This window comes from Magallana gigas, chromosome 1 (assembly GCF_963853765.1).
Source record: "Magallana gigas chromosome 1, xbMagGiga1.1, whole genome shotgun sequence".
Classification (NCBI taxonomy): domain Eukaryota; kingdom Metazoa; phylum Mollusca; class Bivalvia; order Ostreida; family Ostreidae; genus Magallana; species Magallana gigas.
The window spans coordinates 11,436,035-11,457,657 of NC_088853.1; the positions used below are offsets into that span (position 1 = coordinate 11,436,035).

Here is a 21,623-nt window from a genome sequence, read left to right on the forward strand (position 1 = left end):
TAATTTTGAAAAGTGTTTTATTTTTTGTAATATTTTTACAATGAAGAACATTTCAATCGTAGTGCAAAATTTTATGGGATTTTTCGTGATTTTTCAAAAAAAATATTCAATGACCATTAACTCGAAAAGTAGGTCATTGACCTATTTTTTTAAAGTGAAAAATAACACTTCAATCAAAGATTTATAACATACAATTGATGGTTTTTCATTATCATCCGTGGATTTTTTTTTCAATTCTGAGTAAACGTCATCCTTAATTGATATAAAGGGTATAAGTATTATTTTTCATAATCCTGCTAATTTCATCATCATCAATTTAAAAAAAAAAGTATTGTTTAACAATCGAATCGAATAGGAACTGTTCCATTTAAACTGCTCCTAGAGAAAGACGCATTATTTAATTAAAAACTTAAATCGAGTAATGATAGGTTTTTTTCCTATCATCGGAGCAATAGCGTGTTTATGCCCTATAAAGACGAACGGATGTTTTCTTTGAAAAACTTATTTACCTAACAAATAAAATTGTATCATTCATAACATATAGCTTGAATAGAAATGTGGCAAACAAATTTTTTAAACAATGGTTTTTTGGTTCAAAGATCTTTAGGTGTATATCGTTTTAATTACTTCAAATCATGCCAATAAAAGATATGTACTTTTTTAAAATGATTGATAAAAGAATTATGTGAAAAACACCGTACAAGATTTCTTTTTTTTACATTTCTTAATTGATCTAGAGTCATATATATATATATATATATATATATCATCTTAAGCATAAGCGACCAAAATTTGTAATTACCTCTAACTCTTACTCCTCTTAAACTTGATATCAACAAAATCAGCAAACATATAGAAATTTATATCAAATGTTTCTTATACAATATATGAAAACATCATTCATCTTGTCATAATAGTACTTGAATGCATACATTTCCGATCAGACCCAACCTAACAGAAAGTAAACCCCAACTAAACCCTTGGTTTACTTTCTGGGTTTACACTGGGTTTACTAGAGTGGGCCCAGAGTTAACCCAAAGTGGACACAGAGAGTAAACCCGATCAGAAGTATACCCCTGAAAGCAGACTCTAACTGTGTATTTGAAATATACAAGGGCCACGAATTACAAGCATTAGGATAGTAAGATAAAAGACGATTCTGCTTAACACTAGTGCGTACACTTGACCTCAAAAGCAATTTCTAAGTAAACCCAAAGCAAACCCGGAGTAAACCGAAAGTAACCCCGAGTGGACCCACATTTTCAAAAAAGTAAACCCGGGGTTTAGTTGGGGTTTACTCTTGTGTTAGGTAGGTTGGGTCCGATTGCTACTGTACATTTCTACAATACGAGAATCAAAAGCATGAAATGTTTAAATCTTACATCCTGCTAATTTGTAAGGAAATCATTGGCTAACAGTAGTCACGTTGGGGACCATGTTTATCCCATACATAGTCAGTACGAAATATATCTCCCTTGAGCATTATGACGACATTCTAATAGAAATATGACGTCAAATTTGATATAAAACGCTTGATTTTTATTGTTTAATTACATTTATGTCATTTACACTAATGCAGTCGGTAAGATATAATCGTCACATAGTCATGTAGTGACCGGGTACCGGATGATACCTGGTTAGTAAAATTCATACCTAACTCGGCTTCGCCTCACAAGGTATGAAATTTACTAACCTGGTATCATACCGTACCCGGCCACTACATAACTATGTATCTTATAAAACCAATACTGTTAAATTTATAATCATCATGTGTTAAAACATTAACATGAATACAATTATATGTGTGCATAAACATATAAATCGTCTCTTGTTGACTTGAAAAAACAGCATAGCTTTACATCAAATTCTATATTCTCTCGTAACTTATTGGTTTTGCATTAACCTGCGAACTTCAGGTAGAAGTCTCTGAACAGCTCTTTCCTCTGAAGACAAGGGTGACATTAACGAAATTGAAGTACGGTACTCTTGTCCACATCGGTATGGTGCACGCGCAATAAAATGGCATAGAGTAGTGAATCTGTGAATAAGCATGCAAACAAACTGGAGAACTAAGATGAATCCAAATACCACCAGGAATATCAAACCTTGAACAAAAAAATCAATATAAATATTAGTTGACAAATTTTTAGCAAGAAACAATTGAAGCGAGTAGTGTTTAACTATAGGTAAAAAGTGTAATTTTGAATGTATCAGCTTGCGTATTTTTAAATATTCTTTTATGGTAAAGATTGTTGTATATTCGGTTTGCTTTGTCCATAAAACAAAACATGACTTTTGCACAAACCTGTAAATGTTGTACATTTAATATATAATCCCAAATATTGGGCACGTAGCATCGTTTTTGAAAATTGGGGCGGGGGGAGGCAAACCTCACTTAAAAAATATTGACATTAAAAAGAACTCTTCTTAAATCACAAAATCACAAAAATACTAATCGGTGAGGTGGTGCGTACTCCTTTTATTTCAATTTCATTCCTATTTCCCTTATTTGTCTTTTTGATATGCTCCTCTCATAAAATGGGGACGGCAACTCCATTATAACTCAGTTTCATATATATAAATGTAATACAAATGTCTGCTGCAAGAAAAAGTTGGAGCCCCCCCCCCCCCATCCCCGATGCTACTTGACCGAAAATTGACTGACATTGTCGGACATTTACTGTACGTTAACTGCACCTATATGTATTTTCAATGACTTTACCCCACTGAACGTCCTTGTACATGGCACTGGCTAGCGCCGTACCCAACTATATGGCACTGTACTGGGCACTGACCAACACAGTGTACCACGGTACCATTGATTTAAAAAATAAAATCTTTCTCAAAATCTTTAGTATGATTTTTTTCTTTTATGATATTCTTTCGAACATTTTCCCTAGCTAGAAGATGAAAAATCTAAATTTTACATTCTGAATCTGATTTTTAAAAAAGAGCATGAATTTCAAGTAATTAACATGTTAAATTTGTAAACTGGCGGTCATAAGCATCTAAAAATACATCTCCCTAACCAGACAGGATACATAATCAAGACCGCAGAACATTAACTGACACGATTGGAAATACACAGCTTACGTAAATTGAAAACAGAAGACCTTAAGAAAACAGAATTGGGTTTAAAAATAAACAATTTTGACATTCTGCTTAACTTATGTCAACATGATAAGATTCGGAAAATAAACTTGTGCCATTTAGTATATTGATTGTTAACTAAAAGGTCTGGAAAGGTAAATGAATGGAACATCTATCCCATTTATTCACATTAAATATACCCTCCAGTTAATCTCAGTCAACTTTTCGTTTCCTGTAGTACAAAGCTTAATTCTTTTGTTTGTTGACTTACTGAGCGGATCAGTTCCGGCTATTCTGAGATCAATGCTTCTGCTTAGCGTCATCACGATTACGATCCACAGACAGTTGACAATTCCGGAGATCATTAGGCACTCGTTTCTTAGGTTCTGTAGCTTACCTGAAAGATATTTTTTAAATGTGTATATAATAATATCGAAGTATATTTGTACAACAATATCACCTGCTAAAAGAAAAACTCAAGAATGAAAATAAGCTTATTTTTACAAATTGAGAGGTTTCATATCGTTTTATTAAATATTTCTACACGTATGATTTTTTTATACCAAAACTAAAGATATAATAGATTTAGAAATATTGAAAAATGTTATAACAATGCATCCCAAGCGATCCCTATTGTACGTCACTTTTTTGTTGTTGCATGGTCTTTTATAAATATGAGTAAAAAAAACAACTATTTTCCCTCGAGCAACCGAAATTAAGATTTGATATGTTACGCTTTACGTAATTTGAATTAGTGAATGCAATCAATATCTGACAAAGTCTTAGATATGGCTCACGTTTAAACATATCAAAACAGCCAAAACCTTTTTAAGTAACACCGACTCAACATGTTAGATAAATCCCTCTCTCTCTCTCTCTCTCTCTCTCTCTCTCTCTCTCTCTCTCTCTCTCTCTCTCTCTCTCTCTCTATCTATATATATATATATATAATCAAAATAGAAAAAGAAAATGAACAGTTCCAAAGTTTCTATTAACTAGCACTTTCTGGATTTATATCCTTCTTCAGGTGAACGTTCATAAGTTAACTTATAACTTATGTACGTTCACCTGAAGAAGGTGCTTTTTTATTATTATTTATATATATATATATATATATATATATATATATATATATATATATATATATATATATATATATATATATATATATATATCATGCTGTTGCTACCTTTTAGAATTGTTTCCAAACTAAAGGCACCGGAACCTGGTTGTAGACATGCCTGAATAAGGTCTGTCCAGAATTTTTCTTCTTCTTTATTAACATTTTCCAATTTGTGGTCACATGCCTTCCTTATTTGTTCTTCCATCTTTGTTATAATTTTTTCTTCTGTAAACCAAAGTTTTATACTTTTTCACAAGCAAATAGCATTATACCTTAAGTTGCCAATTAATAAAAGAAAAAAACCCCGGAGGTATACATATTTATATAGTATAAGTAGTATATGAAAAAAATCACAACACCAAACTATACTCAACTAGTTTCATTATCAATGAAATCATCAGGAGTTTGATTTATATTTACTAATATATACATGTATTTACTTCTGTTTTTGTTTCATATTGATTTTATTCGTTTGATTTAGACACTATCTTATTAAATAGAGTTACAAAGAGAACGTTTACAGCAACATCATTAAGTAAAAACGATGATATAAGAAGCAGGTTCTACCGTGTGTTGGAATTCTTAGGCATTGTATAGCGTCAAGAATCATTCGTAGGTGACCTGTAAATCAAAACAGAAATATTAACCTGGTTATAATGCATTAGACAGACGAATCGACTCTATTCTTCTATAACGATAGTAAATACTTTGTACATTTTGACAACTTCATCTCATAGACATATATATATATATATATATATATATATATATATATATATATATATATATATATATATATATATATATATATATATATATATATATAAATTTGTTCATTTTTTTCATGCTTATTATACGTTGTAAGCATATGCTCCCAATCCATTTAGGTGTGTGTTATCATATAAATAGTGCCTGTTTGGGGGAGGGGGGGGGGTAACAGTTGAAATTGACACTCCAAGAAAATCACTGTCAACCGACGCGAAGCAGAGGTTAACAAGGGTTTTGGAGGGGTGTCAATTACAACTGTTATCCTCCCAAACAACTAGGCACTATATATTTTATTATACTGAATTTCTTGATTTTAGAGAAAATATTTCTGCTTTTGTATACAATGGCGTGAACTCTACGGCGAACAGTACGCGCATAATTTAGGCGCATGTAACAATTCGTTGTGTTACCCGTTGCCAAGTGCGTTGCTAACGCTCAGTGTAATAGAACGGATTATCAACTGCGTCTAAACCAATCAGATTTCAGTATTTACATGAAAGTATAATAAACTGTAATAGTACATGAATAACTATTCACGCTGGTGGTTCAAAACACGTTTTCGTTATTAAAATAATACAAGTGGATGTTAAAAATCAATATCCGGTTGTGTGATTTACCACACTCAAGTTATGATTATTTTACCACACGTCGTGGGCATTTTATTCGGTTTTAGGCTTAACGGGTAGCTAGTGTAAATTTACTTGCGCATAAATAACCATTTTACATTGACTGCATGGGACATCTACATTTAGATACATTTTGAATGATTTATTTTTGTATCGATTATCAAAAAAATGTATCTATAATTCTACTAAAGAAAAGATGTCCATTTAATTTCCTCAGCTATACTATACCTACCGTATGCAATATTCTTTTCATTGATACGACAGTGCATTATGCAAAAAACTTGCATGTGTATTAACCCACCTCATATCTAAGCCATACAGTACTAAATTGCCGAGTGGTCGCGGTTTACATTAAAAAAAAAAACGAGCACTTATTACATCCATAATGCAGTAGAAGTATAAAACTTACACTTAAAATTAATTTTAAGAAATTATTATAAAATACCGGTAAATGTCCACCTTAATGATAAATACATCTTACCCGCTTTTCTTATACCAAGCTCTTCTTTTATATCGTTCTTAGTGAAGATTTTTAACGCCTCCATGTCTTGCGCCGACTTGATGTTGTTTCTCTGGAAATTTGGTTTGTACATTTCCAGACCTAACGAATGCAACCAGGAATTCGGGTCTTTCTGCAAGATTCATGTCATTTGAAAAGAATTACAGAATACAATCAATGTTTTGAAAGAACTGACGAAAGTTGGTTTTTATTTAGACCGAGCGAAAGATTCAGCCTCAAGCAATGGTTATTCACCTGCTGTACAGGCAATGTGACTTATGACTTAGGATTGACCAATCAAAAGTAATGTGGAACAACTTTCATTCAAGACAATTCCATGTACATGTACATGCAATTTTGAAAGAAAAACAAAGATACAAAAATGGTTTCATTGTAGGGATTGTAATGCAGAATTTCTGATCGGCAAATTATAATTCCTACAGACTGATAAGCGGGTAACTTGTATAAAAATACCAAGTTTATGCACATATATAATGCCTCTTTAATTTACTATCATTAATGTCACAGAAAGTACGATCTAAATATGGTGTAGATAGTAAGCCACGTTTTTATATGAAAATTATTTTTTTTTTAAAGAAAGCCAAAACAATACTTAAATAAAAACGAGTAAACAGTATGGGGATTTATTTTTCCCTGTCCGTAATTTTCTAATCAGCTAAACTTCTCAGGAAAAAATAATTAATGTTGATCAAAGTTTACCTTTCACAAGTTTAAGATCTTCAATCTTTCAAAATTGTAGTTACATGTTTTTGACAAATTGAGATATCAGCCTTTGCTATTCAAGATCTATGTCTTCTTAACATGTTGAAGGTATATACAATGAAAAAATAAGTGTAACCTTTGAATATCAACGCTGCAACTTTGCACATTTTCAATAATTTGTTGTTGTTTTTTTTCGCTTTCCTCTGCAGAGGAGCAAATGAGGAGCAAATCTTGGTGCTGCCTTTTTATTCTACTCCAAACACAAAATGACGTCGTCATTTCAAAGGCCAACTACTCTAATTTAAAAGAATTTTAAAGGCCACATTCTCTTTTTAATTTATTGCAAAAACTTTTATTTCAAGGTAAAGTCAAAGTCCATCTACAGTTCATCTTCTTCAAATAAAAAAAGTATATGAAGCTAGGTTTATGTATTAGAGAATAAGAATGTGGAGCGTAGGCTAATACAAATCCCAACAGTCGGACGAAAAACTATATCCGACCGTCACGTGCAATGCTTATACCGATAAAATTAGTAATAAGTCAACTAAACGAATGTAAGCTTAAGTCAGAGGAAAAAAATAGTAACTAGTAATTTTAAGAAGCTTGTCTATATAGGACGCACCATTGTTATCAGACATCTAGTGAAAGTATTAGTCTAGTTATCTATTGAGTTTTTTTTGTGCACACAAAAGCTGAAAGGGACATGGTTAAGATTTGGGCCCAATTTTATTTTTAAATAGTTATGCTGTACAATGTTCTGCAAAGGAACAACTTCCTATCTTGAAAATTGTAGGAGGAGTTATCCGTACAATGAGGGTAACCTATATGCAATATTTTGCCCAAAAAATGACTAAGTTCAAAAGCTGGTATTTTCTTCATAAATTATCAGCAATCAAACTCCTAGCAACAAGCACCTCTCTGATATATGTACAATTGATCTGCAAAAGAACAACTTCCTATCTTGAAAACTGTAGGAGGAGTTATCCGTACAATGAGGGTACCCTTTTGGCAGCCGCCCGCCCGCCATTTTCACCATTTTAATAACCGGATTTTTCCGTTGAAATTGCTAGTGTTTTGCATATTCATACATGTATAATGTCTAAACATGTTATATTCAAAATGTCAACAAAAACATGACCTGAGCGTTGTTTACATAACAAAGAAATGTGAGATCTGTATATTGCTTACAACTCGACGACAGTCACTCAAATATTGCTCGCCTATTAAAAGTGCCTTACTGAAGCATTTTAAACATTAAAAACAAATAAAAAGATAATTTTTCACCAAATTCGTGACCATGCCCTTTTAATATTAAGTACAGCTATTTGTAAGAACCAGGCAGGGGGTGATTCATGACCAACTCAGATTTCTATGAAATTTTAATATGAAGTTTTATGGACCACCAGAACATCATTGGAGATGATGACTTTTTTGTTCAACCTTTGTTGCCATGGTAACGTGGCACCATGTAAATGTACCTGAACAGCAAACACCAAACACATACTATTTTGAATTAATCTCTTACTTTCAGCAATTAAAAAAAAAATTAAACAAAACTATACAAATTTTATTTTTGTTTCTGTAAATATGGCCCAATATATTCACTGTTAATCATAATAACAATATTATTCTACCTTTCCAACAAATGGTAAAAATAAGTTAAAAACATGTTGTTTTTTAAGAAATCGTCATTAAGGTTTTTCCTCAGAATCAAACATTTTCAAGGGCATAATACGTAAAAATGCCACATGTACCAAAATTTTGTGCACAGAGGATAAAAAGTACACATCCCTTACAAAACACTTTTAAGATAAAATTCATGGGTTTTTAAATACATAATGTGTTACCATGGCGATGAAACTACATGAAAATTCAAATTTTACATATACACTACCTATCATCATATTTTGGAAAGATGTTGTGGAAAAATAACACTTGTCAAAGAAATCTTAATACCTAAAATAGAAAGTACACACCTTGAACATTGAAAACTTTAGATAAAACCGATGGGTTTTTAAAAAGCATTTGGTAACCATGTCAATAAAATTTCCCAAAATATCGTTTTCATCAAAAAACCAAAAATTGTTACATTTTGTGGACATACTGCTAATAATAAATACAAGTTTAAAAAGAAATAGAGCATATAAGATAGAAAGTACACATCCTAAAAATGACAAAATACAGATAAAACTGGTGACTTATTAACTATCAAACTGTTACTATGGCAACGAAATATCCAAAAAATTGCCTTAAAAAATACAACTTAAATTTTTACATTTTGGGAGCATATTTCAGTTAGCCGCACAAGTTTAAAAAATTTTGAGCATATACATGTAGCAAGGAAAATACATATCTTAAACTTGAATTAAAGCATTTGGAATCTTAGTATTACTCTTTTACCTTAGCAACAAAAAATATCATCACAATCTGTATTTGAGTAAAATAAAATTTTGTCAAATATTTAAAAGATCAAACTGAGATATTAAACGAAACATTCATTAATTTCAAATATACAGAATTGAGAATGCCAATCCTCAGAATTCAAAATTTAGATAAATTGTAAATTGCTGTTACCATGGCAGCATAATGACTACAGAAAGAGTTGAAGCAGAAATGACTTTTCACGTGTATATCTATATATAAATCAAAGTAAAGTCCTGTGCTAATATGTTTCAACAAGGAATATTTCAAAATCACAAAGAGTCTATTAGCTAGTAATTATGACTGTGAGCAAATTAAAGTTTAGCTTTTTTTCATTTTAATTCTTTAAAATTGATAAAAATTAATACAAAAAAATAACCCACATGTATATTTCCTTTCTTTTGAAATCTACTTTTTAGATACCTATGCATTATCACAACTGTTATTGCCATGACAACCACAGAAGCTGAAAGAATACATATAAAAATACACCTAGGTTTTGCCACATATCATTTATGATTCCATGCATGTTAGATGTACATACAGACATTATCTAAACAAACCAACAATCATTGAAAGACAGCACCAATATTTCTACTTTTACAAGTTTAAACAATCATATTGGACTGTCAAGTTCTAAGGTCATGGCATCTCTAATGCTGTCTCTTTCTTCTTCCTCATATATTGACTGCAGTATTTCTCGCAGATGGTCATCTTCTTCTGGTTCATCCTTGATATCCTTGGCTTTTGCATTCAGAGAAAGTCTTGAAAAAAAGGAGTTAATCTGGGAAGGCTGCAGCCATTCATCGGGATTGAAAAACTTCTCTCCAGTGCTGTTTCGCAAAGATTTCATACGTTGAGATACTTCAACAGGAATTGCTTTCCTACCTGATTCTTCGCCCTCTTGAAAAACTCTATCGAGAAAATCTTTCACTTTGGAAGAGAAGCGTGCAAATTTCCTTGTTTATTTCAGTGCCCATCCTTGTTGAAGCTTCTCTACTGATGAATTCTTCACAAGGGTATGGTGATCTCTGCCTATTTGCACCAGCTGTTTAGAAATGAACAAATTGGAATTACACAACTCGGACCAATGATGTCGTAGAGCATCATAAGTTGATGTTTTCTCTTGAACATGTCTATCCAGAAGAATATGCTCTTGAAGTATTTGGTATGAGGAAAACTGCTGATTACAGCCTAATTCAGAACAGTGGAAAATACTGGTTGGTGTAACTGAACAGTTTTTTATGTGAGAGATCACACCATAGTTTTTTGATGGTTCTTCAAAGTCAGACAGTATGATGAGTCCTGTGTCAAGCTGCTCACTTTTCAAGACATCTTCTCTTTTTATCTTGATACCAATACCAATACTAAAACTGTGCCAGGCAATGATATCATCTCCTTCAAAGGCAAGATTATTAATGTTGGTGATTCCCTTGATGCAATGACTAGTCATTGTCTGGTTTTTCCTGTCAACTTCCACAACTGCACATTGACATCCTGCTACACCACTTCCATCCATTATTGCCTTCTTCATGTCAAATGGTGTTGTTACATTTTCTCCAGATGAAACAAACATCCTTAATTTGGATCGCATATGGGCAATTTTGGCATCGCAATAACTTTTTCCTGCCTGAGGTTCACTGAAGTCATAGCGTACAATGCTGATACCTGAAAAAAAAGTTATTAAAACCTTATAAACACTTCTTTCATCATTTGCACAAATTCGGCCAAAAAAATCTATGATGCAATCATAAACCAATGTTTGTTTAAAATAAAACAACAAAAAATATCATGGTTTCCTTTTATACCCAAATATAACAATAAAGAAAAATCATTTCAGGCAATTGAAATCTCACCTGTTCTTTCACTAATTCCATACATGCTCAGCCACAGGCACCCACAGTGATAGCAACCTGCATTGTCACTTCGTAAAAAAACTTCTTCAATTCCAGGCATTTGTACTCTTATACTCTTTAGGATGTGCTCGATGGCTGATGCAACAGCAAACCAATCTTGCTTCACTGCTCCAAAAATGTGATTGAATGTCTTGTGCTATAAATGCAAAGTTGGATTTATCATTTTCATACCTATACATGCATAATCAATATGCTGTATACTACTACAGATTGTTTTCTCTCTATCAAATTAAAAGACAATCTAATTCCATCTTATTCAAATGCGTCCAATTAGTCAATGTCTTATGTATATCATTTGTATATAGAGTTCTCAATCTTTATATCATTGATATATTAAAAATGTGTGACATTGTCTGAATAATATCTTGAAAGGTACCTTCAAAGATCCATCTTCTGCTCTAAATATAGCAACAGAAACATGCCAGCTCATGCCTTTTTGTCCAAAAAAATCTGACTGCTTTTCTCTATAAAGTGCAGGAAGGAACTTCATTGCCCAGTCCATAATAATCAGAAGTTGGTGTGGCTGCAGCTCTTCTAATGCTCTATATCTACCCTCTTCTTGGTTCTGAGTCCTTAGTATGTGGGCTTTCCAATCTGATATTTTCTCAAGAGCTTTCTCTGCTGTTAATGCTAACTCTTCTGCTACGTCAGATGCTGTGAACAAAAAATGGGAATGTTAAAATACATGTTAAATGAAGTGCTTTGTTGCGAATATAAAATAGCTTAGCTCTAATTCTAAAAAATTGTTTAAAAAATTGAAATATTGCTCTGCAAAAAAAAAATTACTTACTTCTGATATTTTGGATTTCATTAAACAAGGCACTGTTTATTTCATTGAGGATGTTGCATTTTCCACAAATTTCTTCATGGGAATGATCACATTCTTCCTGCAACAGCACATTGGTTGGGTGACTCAAAGCAAACTTCAAACAATGATCTTGGCATCCACTAGATAGTCCCACGCTAAATTTATATTCTGACTTGAGGTACATTTTTAGGGATTTTAAGGCAGTGGTGAGATTGGCAACTGTATTTGTTTCAGATCCTAATCCTTTTAATTGGTCACACATTTTTATTAGGTCATCTACAGCTGCAGCACCATCAGTGGCAATGTTGTCTAGACCTGTTAGGTTGGTTCTCTTACTTGCAGAGCATGTAGACAGAATTTTGTAGAGAGTAGAATCTGACAAAGGAACAAAACCTGTTTCAGAGCAGTATGACTTGTACATTTGTAGGAGAGAGGAGTGGCATGTTGTTCTCACTACTTGGGGTATGGTGACAGTCTGTCCATTGTCACAATGCAAATCTTTTGTTCCATATGAACAAATTTGATGAAATTTTGGATCCAAGAAAAAAGATAAAGCATGCTCCAGCTTTTCTTTGTTCATGCGATTCCGGTATCCTGGTTCCATAGGTCCTGGTAAAGAACCTGCTCCATGAGATGCAGCATGTGCTCAACTTTGATCAATTTCCCACTTTGTAAGTCCTGGAATGAGTTTCTGAAGTTTCGATTTACTATGTGCATTCGGCAAGGACAGCAGGGACAGAAGTTGACGTTTGAGAGCATTGTTTTCAGCTTCACAATAGAGTTGAAGAATTGTATCAGTGATTTCAAGTTCTGTTTTATCACTTTGCTCTGTATCCTCATGACAGTTGTCTTCATAAAGTAACTGGAACATATCACTGGATTGTCCTGGAGCCAAATGATTGAGAACTGTATGCACTACCTCCTTGGCCTTCCTTTTTAAATATCTTCTTGTGCTAGACTGGACCTCCCTCAATGGAGTTTTCAGCTGAAACTTTATTGGGCTTACTTGGCCACCACTTAGAGACATCAAGGTGTTGTTCAGATTTTCTATTCCATCTGTGAGGTGTATTTGTCCTTCTAAGGAAGTGCTCCAGCTAGATTCTTGTGACAAAGTATATGTTGTCGATTCATCTGTCTGTGAAAAAAAATTGAAATGATTAGTAAAAACAATTTTCCATCAAGTGAATTTTAAGATTTTGAGGGAGGTTGGGGTTTAGAAGCTGTACAACTAAATACAAGTGAAAAGCTGTCAATGTGACAGCAAACCAGGTTTTCTTTTATGTGAACTGTATCCATAATCCAAGTCAACCCGTATCCAGTGAAATGGAGTACCCTATATGCAATATTTTGCCAAAAAATGACTAAGTTCAAAAGCTGGTATTTTTTTCAAAAATTATCGGAAATCAAAATCCTAGCAATATGCACACCTCTAATATATGTTCAATTGATCTGCAAAAGAACAATTACCTATCTTGAGAACTGTAGGAGGAGTTATCTGTACAATGAGGGTACCCTATATGCAATATTTTGCCCAAAAATGACTAAGTTCAAAAGCTGGTATTTTTTTTCATAAATTATCGGAAATCAAAATCCTAGCAATATGCACACCTCTGATATATGTACAATTGATCTGCAAAAGAACAACTTCCTATCTTGAAAACTGTAGGAAGAGTTATCCGTACAATGAGGTATCCTTTTGGCAGCCGCCCGCCCGCCATTTTTCACCATTTTAATAACCAGATTTTTCCGTTGGAAAACCCGGTTAAAAAAATAAATATGCAAGGGATGTTTGAAAATTATTGAAACATTATGCTAAGGTTTCATTCCCACTCACTACTACATTATTTTTAACAAAATTTACAATCATTATTATATACTAGTATTGAGCATTGCAGTTCTCGAAAAGATGATCAGACTTAAACAATTGTTTATTTATGGATTATGTGAGGCCCAAGAATTGTTCAGGAGCCAGAGTCAAAACAATTTTTAAACATAGGTAATCACAGATTACAAAGCTCACCGAGACGATGTATCACCATTATGAGACCACCTTTATCATATTATATGAAAATCATGATTTTGACAAATTTTAATCTACACTATCTGAACTGACTAAAGTAAGAGCTTTTCTAGAAAAATTGTGTTAAAATAAAAGATGATTTTTAAGGATTTTTCTCTATATATTCCTAAGTAAAAATTTGACATCCCCCCCCTTTTGTGGCCCCACCCTACCCACAGGTATTACGATTTGAACCAACTTGAATCTACCCTATCTGAGGATGCTTTCAAACGATTAATAGCTTTTCTGGCTGATCAGTTTCTGAGAAGAAGAATTTTCCTTCTACATTCCTATGTAAAAATTCAACATCCCCATTGTGGCCCCACCCTACCCCTGGAAATCATGATTTGAACAAATTTGAATCTACACTACCTGAGGATGCTTCCACACAAGTTTCACCTTTTTGGCCAAATGGTTTTTGAGAAGATTTTTAAAAAATACCAACAAATTTTCAATGATTTTTAATTATCTCCCCTTGAATGAAGTGGCCCTCCATTTTAACAAATTTTAATAGTGGTTCTGGAGAAGAAGTCAAAAATGTAAAAAGTTAACGTACATACAAACAGACAGATTAGCTAAAAAGTGGCCACGCTCACATACCCCACTCTCCCACATTAATTGACATTTATTGTACACAAAATGAATGTCTGGTAAGTGGTAATGTATAAATACTGCACATAATTTAATTTCATAAAGAAGCACAAGTTCCGAAATATCATCACATCACATGCACATCTTTAACAACAAAATTCTATATGCAAGTTGTTGCGAGAGGTGTATTTAAGCCATATGAAAAAAATAAAGCTTCTATAATTATGATGATTGTGTGATTTAGCATAAATTGATATAGTTTATTTGCTTGACAAGTCTAGTGAGTATTAACACCATTTCAACTCACTGGATAAATCATATTAAAAAATCACAAAATTTACAAATCCTCTTTATATATACATGTATATATATACATATATATATGTCCAGTCTTCAATTTTTACAGGACAGTATCTAAGACAACTTTACATATGAAACACCACTAGACATCATTGAGATGCCCTGTTTTTACAAAAGTGTTACAGGGGATTCTGCTTTGACCTTAACCTCTACTAAATTTGGGTCAAGATCATTGCACATCCCTTAATTAAACAAGTACTCTATGGGCAATGAATAAACTTGATTCATGCTCACCTCACAGCCAATACCTACTGGCAGTCTTCTGGTCTAGTCTGAGATTCATTGGGTCAGAGAGAGAGAGAGAGAGAGAGAGAGAGAGAGAGAGAAAGAGAGAGAGAGAGCAAAGTCAAGACAAGGATTTTGACAAATAAAGGTCTGCTAGTCCCTTAAGGTTGATATAAAAACTTGATTCAAGGTCACTACACAAGTCAACCTTTACCAGAAGGCACTTTGTCTGTGAAGTATTTGCCAGATTGAGCCAAGGGAAGAGAAAATATGCCCCAGATAAGTGATACCAGAAAGACAGATGGATGGACGGACAGACAGACTGATCCCTATTGGGTGCCGGCTAGGAGGATACAATTTTTAGGGAATCAAGTATCAAAGCAAATACCTGTGACAAAGTCTCTGAATGGCACTGTTCAGCGGAATTCTCTGTCTCTGAATGGCACTGTTCAGCATAATTCTCTGTCCTTGTTTGGAGGTTCCTGGACTGCTGAAAATGTATATATGTTTATAAGTAAAAGATCAAACTCATACAGGTTTTATTTTAAAATGCAATTTTTTAAAAACTGTTTGGTCCAATTCTTTGCTCATTACAGTATTTCTGTAAATAATTTTTCATCCCAATCAATTCTCCAAAAATTTATAATATTTTTTCAAATTTTTCAAGCAATATTCATCTCTTTTCAAAGAGATAAATTCAGAAATATTCAAATTTTAAAAAAAAGAAGGTCTATAACAGGTTAAAGAAGAAACATATGTACAATGTGCATGTGACATGGAAATGTATAAACTAAACAAAATCATTTGAAAACAAAATCATTTGACTTTGTCCAAATTTGAGAGTTGATCGATTTACTGTACCTTTATGCATCATTAAAACAAACTTTAGAAAGTTTCTGACAAGTTGTACACACAACTATCTTCAGGATTTTATTACAATTAGCCTCATATTTTATAAGCACATGAAATTAGTGCATAAAATAAAACTGTTTGAAGACTAGTGAGAGACAAATTGATAACATTACCTGTAAGGTTGCTTCAGGGGTGTCATCCGAGGTATTTTTGCAAATTTGAGCAGAAGATGCATCTTTACAGCACTGAAATTATGTCATATATTAAAATTTAGCTTGACAAAATAGTTTGTTACTCCAAAATAATCACTAAAACGAGACACAAATGCATTTGAACTCTAACTTGGCCATGCAGCGATATAAATTTTTTATCTTATAAATGCCGATCCCGATTGTTTTTAGTTTAATTTGTGTATGACGTGCGATTCCGATAAAGTCAATATCATAATCATATTGATTATAGACATGATCAAACAGATAAATACATTGCCTTTATTCTAAGCAAATTTAAATACATTTTGTTAAAAATGCAGCCAAATTATTTTTAGAGTTTTATATACTAGGTATTATGTACTTTAAAATAGCATACAGAAATAAGTTTTTTATGTGTGTGTGTGTGTGTGCTCATCTATTCCCATAATCAATCATGTATATCATACATGTATAAGTTATTTAATAGCATTCAATTCATTGTTTTATTTGTTTTAAAATAAAACATAAAAATTATTTCTTACCTCGCACCATTTCATTTCCTGGGTTACATTTTTTCTACATCTACTGCACAAGCCTAAAAATGTATTTTAAATTATGCATAAAAGACATAGAAGCTAAAATATGTTCCTTTATTGTGAGTTAATTTAATAGAATTTTTTAAAAGGCATTCAATGAAGATACAAGAGTGATATCTCAGAGACATAAATAACACAATAAATGTTATTTATGTCTCTGGATATATTAATTGTGGCATTTCGCACATAATTATAGGTGCTCCCTATTTAAATCAATATAACATTTTTTTTTATCTCCATATAACCTACTTCTTGTATAAAATGTTATAGAACAAAAATTTTATACATTGATTAAGATGGGTTTTAGTGCCTATGTCAGAGACATAAATAACAGAGATTGTTATTTATGTTGATCCCTGCCTAGTGATATGTTAATTCTGAAATCTATCCTGTTCTCAATATTATATAAATTGATATGTGTCTGCATTTTTAACATGTATGCAAAATCTATTCATTGACATGATATATGCAACTTCCACTACACAAATACAATACATATATATACCTGAGCCAATAGGGACAATATATCCATATACTGTATGAAGGTGCCGAGACATAGACAAAGTTATGCTCCTCCCAACCTCTGCCTTTGCCGTTGTACTGTGACTCGGGTGTGAGCAGGATGACTTCTTCTTCCATCGTATCCCAAGGGAGTATCGATGAAATGGACAGATGGTATAGTCCCCAAATAGCGAAAAAACACCAGCACGGTAACATATCAAATGTCCCTAGCTCAGAAGCTATATCTCCTATGTTACATGATTTGAGGTGGTTTTTAATGTTTCTCCTACAGTTTTTCACGTACACTAAACTGTTTTCATTTGGGAAATAAGGTGATGTGGTACACTTGCTTTTATCAGGTAAAAATGAAGAAAAACTGCATACAAGACTACTTTCCATGGATTCTAATATTTCCTAATATGAAATATATTAACAACATTGTTCAATATATTACTTAATTTCAAATAAAACTACATTTTCTTTCCTGCATAATCCTCACCTTCCATGACCTTCTACACACGGAAGAGCATCACTGTACCCTTTTCAACTCCAACACTGAAGAGCGACAAAGGGAGATAACTAGATTTTGATGAAATTGCATAATTTCTAATCGTAATATTTATTCATAGTTTGAATAACCCATGGAATTTTCAGTTGATATAAATTCTGCATAATCAATTAAACACAGTTTTGTTTTCCATATACCTGGAAAATGTAGGATTTTTAGAAACAAACCTTAAATGTGTAACCACTATACAATAGAGACTGTAGACTGAATCAGCAACTATGGTGTTTGTTGAGTTCATTTTTTTTTAAACCAGTGCACAGAATCAAATTATATTTAAGAAAAAATATTCATATAGATGTTTTTTAATGTGTTTGTACCAATTTTTACAAACAAATTAACTATCATGAATCAGTCATCTATGTTTCTGCCTGGTTCTTACAAATAGCTGTACTTAATTTTCATAAAATTGGTTAATAGAATTTAATTCTCAATAATGGTTTAGCAAAATGCGTGGTTAAGGAAAACATTGAATAATATATATTAAATCAAATTCATGTGTTCTTTTGTCTTTCTGTCTTCATATTTTGTCCTCGAAAGAATTGAGTGCAGGTCTGGCGAAAACAACTTTTTTCACGTGTTTTTTTTTTTATAAATTATACACATTATAGTTAGTAATGACACTGAATTAAGCATACGCTTGCTGTTTCAGAATAATTTTAAAAAAGTGGAAAACACCCATTACATAAACAACAACCTATAAAAAGGATGATATTTCTAATGTCATTTCTTAATTATGTTTACGTTGGAGTCACAATAATTTTTTTTCAATATGATTTTGAATATATTTACCTTTTTTAAAACCTTTCTTTAGAACTTAAACTTTGGAGGAAATAAACGAATGATACCTCATCATTAAAATCTTCATACACATTTTAGATTTTATGTATATATTGCCTTTATCCCCGTAGCAGTAATGTGTCAGAACTATGGAAACTGATTTAACGGTATCGTTTTTATTTACTCGTTTCTGAAAAAACTATCAAAATTGATGTAGATTTCATATTATCCATTGTATAAAGAGAGGCCCCCAGAGAGTAGTTACAGCATATCATCCTTTAATTTTATTGTACAACGATTGAATGTTTAGCTAAACATTTCTAATGATCGACCAAAATTTCAGTGTCAATCGTAGAATTATAAGCAAGATACAGAGCTCTAAAATCTGCTAGGTTTGAGTCATATTTTGTTCACATGAGTTTATTATATTCAGCTAAAGATTTTTAACTTGGTATTTCCTATTCATCATTTTAAATAGAGAAATGGCTTCAGAACTGTGAACAAACATAGAATTGTGAGCAAAGCTATGTATCTTGCTTATAATTCGAAGCTTAACACTCAAATATGGTTAGTAAATAGAAATTGTAAACAATTTAAGATAAGAAACATGCACTATAACAAATAAAGAGCACAGTCAATTAATTTGTCAAACTGAATCATATATATACCTACTAAGGACGTTAATTTTACTTGGTTGGCTAAGTCGATTAATCGGAGCTTTAAGTCAAGCAATAGTCGAGTACTTGTTTATTCATTTCAAACTGTGTGTCCTTTCCAAATCAAATAAATAATACAATACAAGAACTTATGATAATACGCACTATATGTATTTGATTTCAAATAAATTAAAAAGTATTTTATCTAAACATCCGTTAGCAATTGTCTTAGCTTTTTTCTTTTTCTTGTGACACTTGCACATAATTGAGCTCCATATCATCTTAGGCAAATCAAATTTGACCTGTTTCACTGTCCTGCGCCGTGGCAAATCAACAATTAAAGTTAATGATTATAAAATCAAAAGCCTTGATGATTTTTGATTTATGCAAACATCTAATCCAATAAATGATTAGAAGAATCTTTTCAAGTGCATGTTTGCATAAGTACTTCTATTTTGTGTTGTCTTTAAATAATGACTGAATACAAGTTGTAGAAAAACAATAATTTGATCTACAAATTCAAAACAAATCAATTTTTAGCTGCTTAAAAATATACCAGGGACACCCGTTCGATGGAACAGAGTGTAACATGATAAAAAATGCCGAGAAAAGAAAACTCTTATATCTATTCAAGGCAAAAAAAATTGCCGCGTTAAGAAAAAAAAATGTTTTCAATTTTTTTTTCGTCAATCTATGACGAGTAATCAACTTAGAAAATTTTAGTCGATGATTGGCGTGACCAAGCAGTATTCGAGTACTTGTTGATATCCCTAGTACCTACATATTTCAGTCAGCGATATTAAACTTTATTTAAACTGAATAAACTCGAGAAAATGCCGAGCATCTCAACAAAACACATTGCATTAATCAACCATTACACACAGGATCACATCTAATTACCGAGAGAATGAATTTTATTTAGTACTTTGTTAATACATCAGATTTTGCTTAATTTGCGCAGGTAAACAGTAAACTGTCTGATTTACCGAAGTCGTTGTTTGATTTGATACGTAAAAATTACAAAATACAGGCCATAATTCCCAGGTTACAAAGCATAAATAATGAAAACGGAACGAAATTCAAAACAGGCTAACACCACCGTCATATGTAAAAACTGTCAACGCAATGAAATATCGGCACCAATGTATTTTGCATGTTTAGAAGATTCCCTTTGCACGCAAACTGTTTCACAACAAACAAATACATCTTTGTCAGATCGACCCGTTCATCATACGTCATAGCTGCTTTAAACAAAGAACCTCGTTTCAGAAGTACGCAGGACAGTTAAGGCAACAATTTGCTTTTAAACAGCAGTAAAAGGAGGTCGTTTTGCTTTTGTTTATTCATTTCTGTATAATGAATAGTTTTACACTATTTTGGATGTTTTTGTAAAGATATGGGTCACCTTAACTTGACCATGTCTAAATTTGACGGTCACGTGACTTTTTAGGGTCACGCTGGCTTCTTTTAGACAAAAAACGTCAATGCTAAATTGAGACAAAAAGTTCAAGGGCAAGGCAAAGAAAGTTTAGAATAAATAATATGGCAACATATTCAAAATTATCCAAACATCACAGAAATCAATGCTCATTCAGTTGTAAAGTTTACCTGTTATGTAAATATCTTTAAAAACTGGCTACTTGTTCCTAAAATAGTGCATTTTTGTACATTTGGATTCAAATTACAAAGTAAACCTTCATCTCTCAACAAATGAGCATCAGTTTTCATAAAGAACTCGTAAAGGGGAAGAAACTTATATCAAGTTTAATAATATCCATAGCCGTCTTGCACTTGAACTTTTGTTTTTAATTTCTCAATCTGGAAGGTCTCTCAAATCAATACACATTTCAAACGCACAAGTGATCCCAAAAGGGGAGGTAACTCTTTGAGCGATAACTCTTCTGATATAGGCGCGATGTCATTTTATCACCTAATTCGAATTAATTTTAAGATATATTTCAACATTACATTATGTAAATGGTTATTTAAACATAGTGTTTATGTTTTATTTATTCTAAAAGAGACAAGAAGGTTACGATGAATCGCCCGCATTTCCTCTGTCGCATCATGGATGTAAACAAAAAACTGCTGTGTATCAGTTTTCTTGGTTAACCGCATTCGCGGAGTTAATGAGTTCTTAATATTTTTTAGGGATTTTAGAAAAAATATATAAGAGCTAATTGTACTCAATTATTTGAGGGGTTGGGTGTCAAATTGGCTCTGATATCAGTAAAACTAAATTGGTCTCATGATATCAGAGTATATTTTCGTCC

General features: G+C 32.4%; 3 protein-coding genes across 3 annotated transcripts in view; all 3 read right to left on the bottom strand.

Annotated features, from left to right (window-relative positions):
• Positions 1–846: 846 nt before the first annotated feature.
• LOC105341274 (chitin synthase chs-1) overlaps positions 847–21,623 on the bottom strand; it is a 32,091-nt gene continuing 11,314 nt past the window's right edge. The window contains exons 4-8 of the mRNA XM_066082824.1: positions 6,089–6,239; positions 4,781–4,834; positions 4,280–4,438; positions 3,362–3,487; positions 847–2,105 (exon numbers count right to left, since the gene is read on the bottom strand). Coding sequence (XP_065938896.1) covers positions 1,885–2,105; positions 3,362–3,487; positions 4,280–4,438; positions 4,781–4,834; positions 6,089–6,239 — 711 coding nt within the window. The 3' untranslated portion in view covers positions 847–1,884. The remainder of the gene's footprint in view (positions 2,106–3,361; positions 3,488–4,279; positions 4,439–4,780; positions 4,835–6,088; positions 6,240–21,623) is intronic.
• On the bottom strand, positions 8,381–12,578 carry LOC117684715 (uncharacterized). The gene is made up of 4 exons (XM_066082813.1): positions 11,957–12,578; positions 11,543–11,820; positions 11,107–11,302; positions 8,381–10,918 (listed from the first exon to the last, which is right to left on the bottom strand). Exons 1-4 carry the CDS (start codon positions 12,576–12,578, stop codon positions 10,215–10,217), a joined length of 1,800 nt encoding a protein of 599 aa, XP_065938885.1. The 3' UTR covers positions 8,381–10,214.
• On the bottom strand, positions 12,621–17,567 carry LOC136274920 (uncharacterized). The gene is made up of 5 exons (XM_066082844.1): positions 17,354–17,567; positions 16,795–16,847; positions 16,235–16,306; positions 15,598–15,699; positions 12,621–13,109 (listed from the first exon to the last, which is right to left on the bottom strand). Exons 1-5 carry the CDS (start codon positions 17,403–17,405, stop codon positions 12,621–12,623), a joined length of 768 nt encoding a protein of 255 aa, XP_065938916.1. The 5' UTR covers positions 17,406–17,567.